General features: G+C 42.4%; 1 protein-coding gene across 1 annotated transcript in view; it reads left to right on the plus strand.

Annotated features, from left to right (window-relative positions):
• Positions 1–2,125, plus strand: part of BRINP2 (BMP/retinoic acid inducible neural specific 2) — a 79,254-nt gene that overhangs the window by 73,800 nt on the left and 3,329 nt on the right. The window contains exon 6 of the mRNA XM_007937609.1: positions 921–1,143. Within this exon, the coding sequence (XP_007935800.1) occupies positions 921–1,143 (223 nt within the window). The remainder of the gene's footprint in view (positions 1–920; positions 1,144–2,125) is intronic.

Below are 2,125 nucleotides of genomic sequence, written 5' to 3' on the forward strand. Positions count from 1 at the left end.
TATGCCAATCCATCTCGTTGAAGACCTTCCCCTTCTTTGTTGATCCTGCACTTTACCAAGCATGATGTGTCACCTAGGGACTCCCAATAACCTTTAAGCACATGGGAACTGACTTCAGACCTTCACCACTATTAGTTAACTGCTAAAGAGTAAAGGAGGCTGCCCAGACCTCCACCAGGAGAGATTTGGTATTTTCAGGTCTCAATAAGAGCAGAACAGATAACACGAGACCAGAGCATGAGTTCAGGAAAATGTTGTATTCAGGAAGCTCTGGGAAGAACTCAGGCTTGCAGTAGGAGCTGAGAACTGGGAAGCAAATTGTGTCTGGATTTATTACAGAAGAGAATAAGTATCTGGCTAAGTGTTGAAACTGGAAAGGGAGCAGGGAAGCTTGGAGAAGCAGAGAGAAGGATATGGAGAGAAGAGGCTGGTCTTAAGGGACTGAAGTTTCCAAGAAAGATCTGAGTGGGGTGCTGATGTCCATGTTTGCTCCTTTCTGTGTACTTCTACCTTCATGACAGCCTCACACCTTCCATCATTGGGCTGTGGTACCATTGAAGATTGGTCAGAGACTGTGTTGTTTATGACTTACAGACGGGGATAACAAACATCATACCCAAGAGCAGAACCTCTATCCCCTCAGATGGTGATAGAAATCTGTTTCTAAAATTCAGAAGCATATAAAGGGCAGGAAGGTTGAAAAAAAAAAAAAACATAGAGACATATATTATGACGTGATTTTATCTCAATAAGTCTGATTAAAAAGATGAGGGTGAGATGGGGCTGGGGGTGTGGGTGGGAAGCCTTTCTCAGGCAGTGGATCAGGAAGGCAAGCTGGATATGGGGAGTTTCCGCTGCCCACCCCTCCCAGGGTTCTGTGTAGATCCCGCTCAGTTTAGCTTCTGTGTCCATGCCCACAGAGGAATTCCAGGCTCTGCTGAAGAGGCTACCAGAAGACCGGTTCCTGAACTCCACTGCCATCTCCCATTTCTGGGCCATGGACACCAATCTCCAGCACCGCTACCAGCAGCTGGGAGCCAGCTTGAAAGTGCTGTTTAAGAAGACCCATCAAATTGTCCGTCGGCTCTTCAACCTCTGCAAGCGCTGCCATCGGCAGCCTCGCTTCCGCCTGCCCAAGGAGAGGTGAGTGTTCCCAGATGTCAGGGCCAGGGCCAGCACCTCTCCAACAGCTGCTTGGGTGAGGAACACACCCAGTCCACCTCTCTGCAATGAAAGGCTGAGAGTGGTGACCTGCACACCGCCTTTATGATTCTGCTGCTATACTGACATGTCATTCTCAATTGTGAGTTGCATCTGAGTTATAAAGAGAGAGAGAAAAAAGAAAGACTGCTCTTCCTTTTCTAAAAATTAAAGTAGATCTGAATGTTATTCTAATAATAATATAATTCTTACTTACTCCTTTCCATTTTATTAAGTCTTTTAGGAAAGAAATGGGTGGAGTTAAAGTTCATACACCAATTGCATATGATGAAAAATTCTATTGTTTCAAACAGGTTTCAATCATTTCTTCTGCTCTGAGTCACAAGTGCAGAGAAAGCTGAGACTCAGTGCCCTTGGGAACAAAGTGGGGCTGTATTGTCATAGGTATTCACTCATTCATCCATTCATTCATCAAGTTATTACATCCCTATTGCATACTCTAGTATTAAGCTATTGGGGATATTAATTAATTGGAAAGATTTAACAAACATACAGAAATACAGAAGCTAGAAAATTATAAATATGTGGCAGCCACTTAAAAAGCACACTATCATCTCAACAACATTGACATATATAGTTCGGGGACATTAATTATGCTCATCATATTGTTTGGTCATCACCCTTACCTTATCCATTCCCTAATTTTCCCATCACCCTTAAGAGGGGTTCAGTATTTTGTTACATATGTATTTTCCACAGTAAAATAAATAAACACTGAGCTATGAAAAAGAAAGAAAAAAATTATATAAGGCACACTGTATCTTGGAACATGATCGGCTAAAGACAAAAGCCAGAGAGGAAGAATAATGTAGAATCTGCAAAACACCTCATAATGTAGATGAACTTGGAGGACATTATGCTGAGTCAAATAAGTCAATCACAAAAGGATAAATATTGTATTAGG

This window comes from Orycteropus afer, unplaced genomic scaffold (assembly GCF_000298275.1).
Source record: "Orycteropus afer afer isolate SDZICR_OR568_19922 unplaced genomic scaffold, OryAfe1.0 scaffold00043, whole genome shotgun sequence".
Taxonomy (NCBI): Eukaryota; Metazoa; Chordata; class Mammalia; order Tubulidentata; family Orycteropodidae; genus Orycteropus; species Orycteropus afer.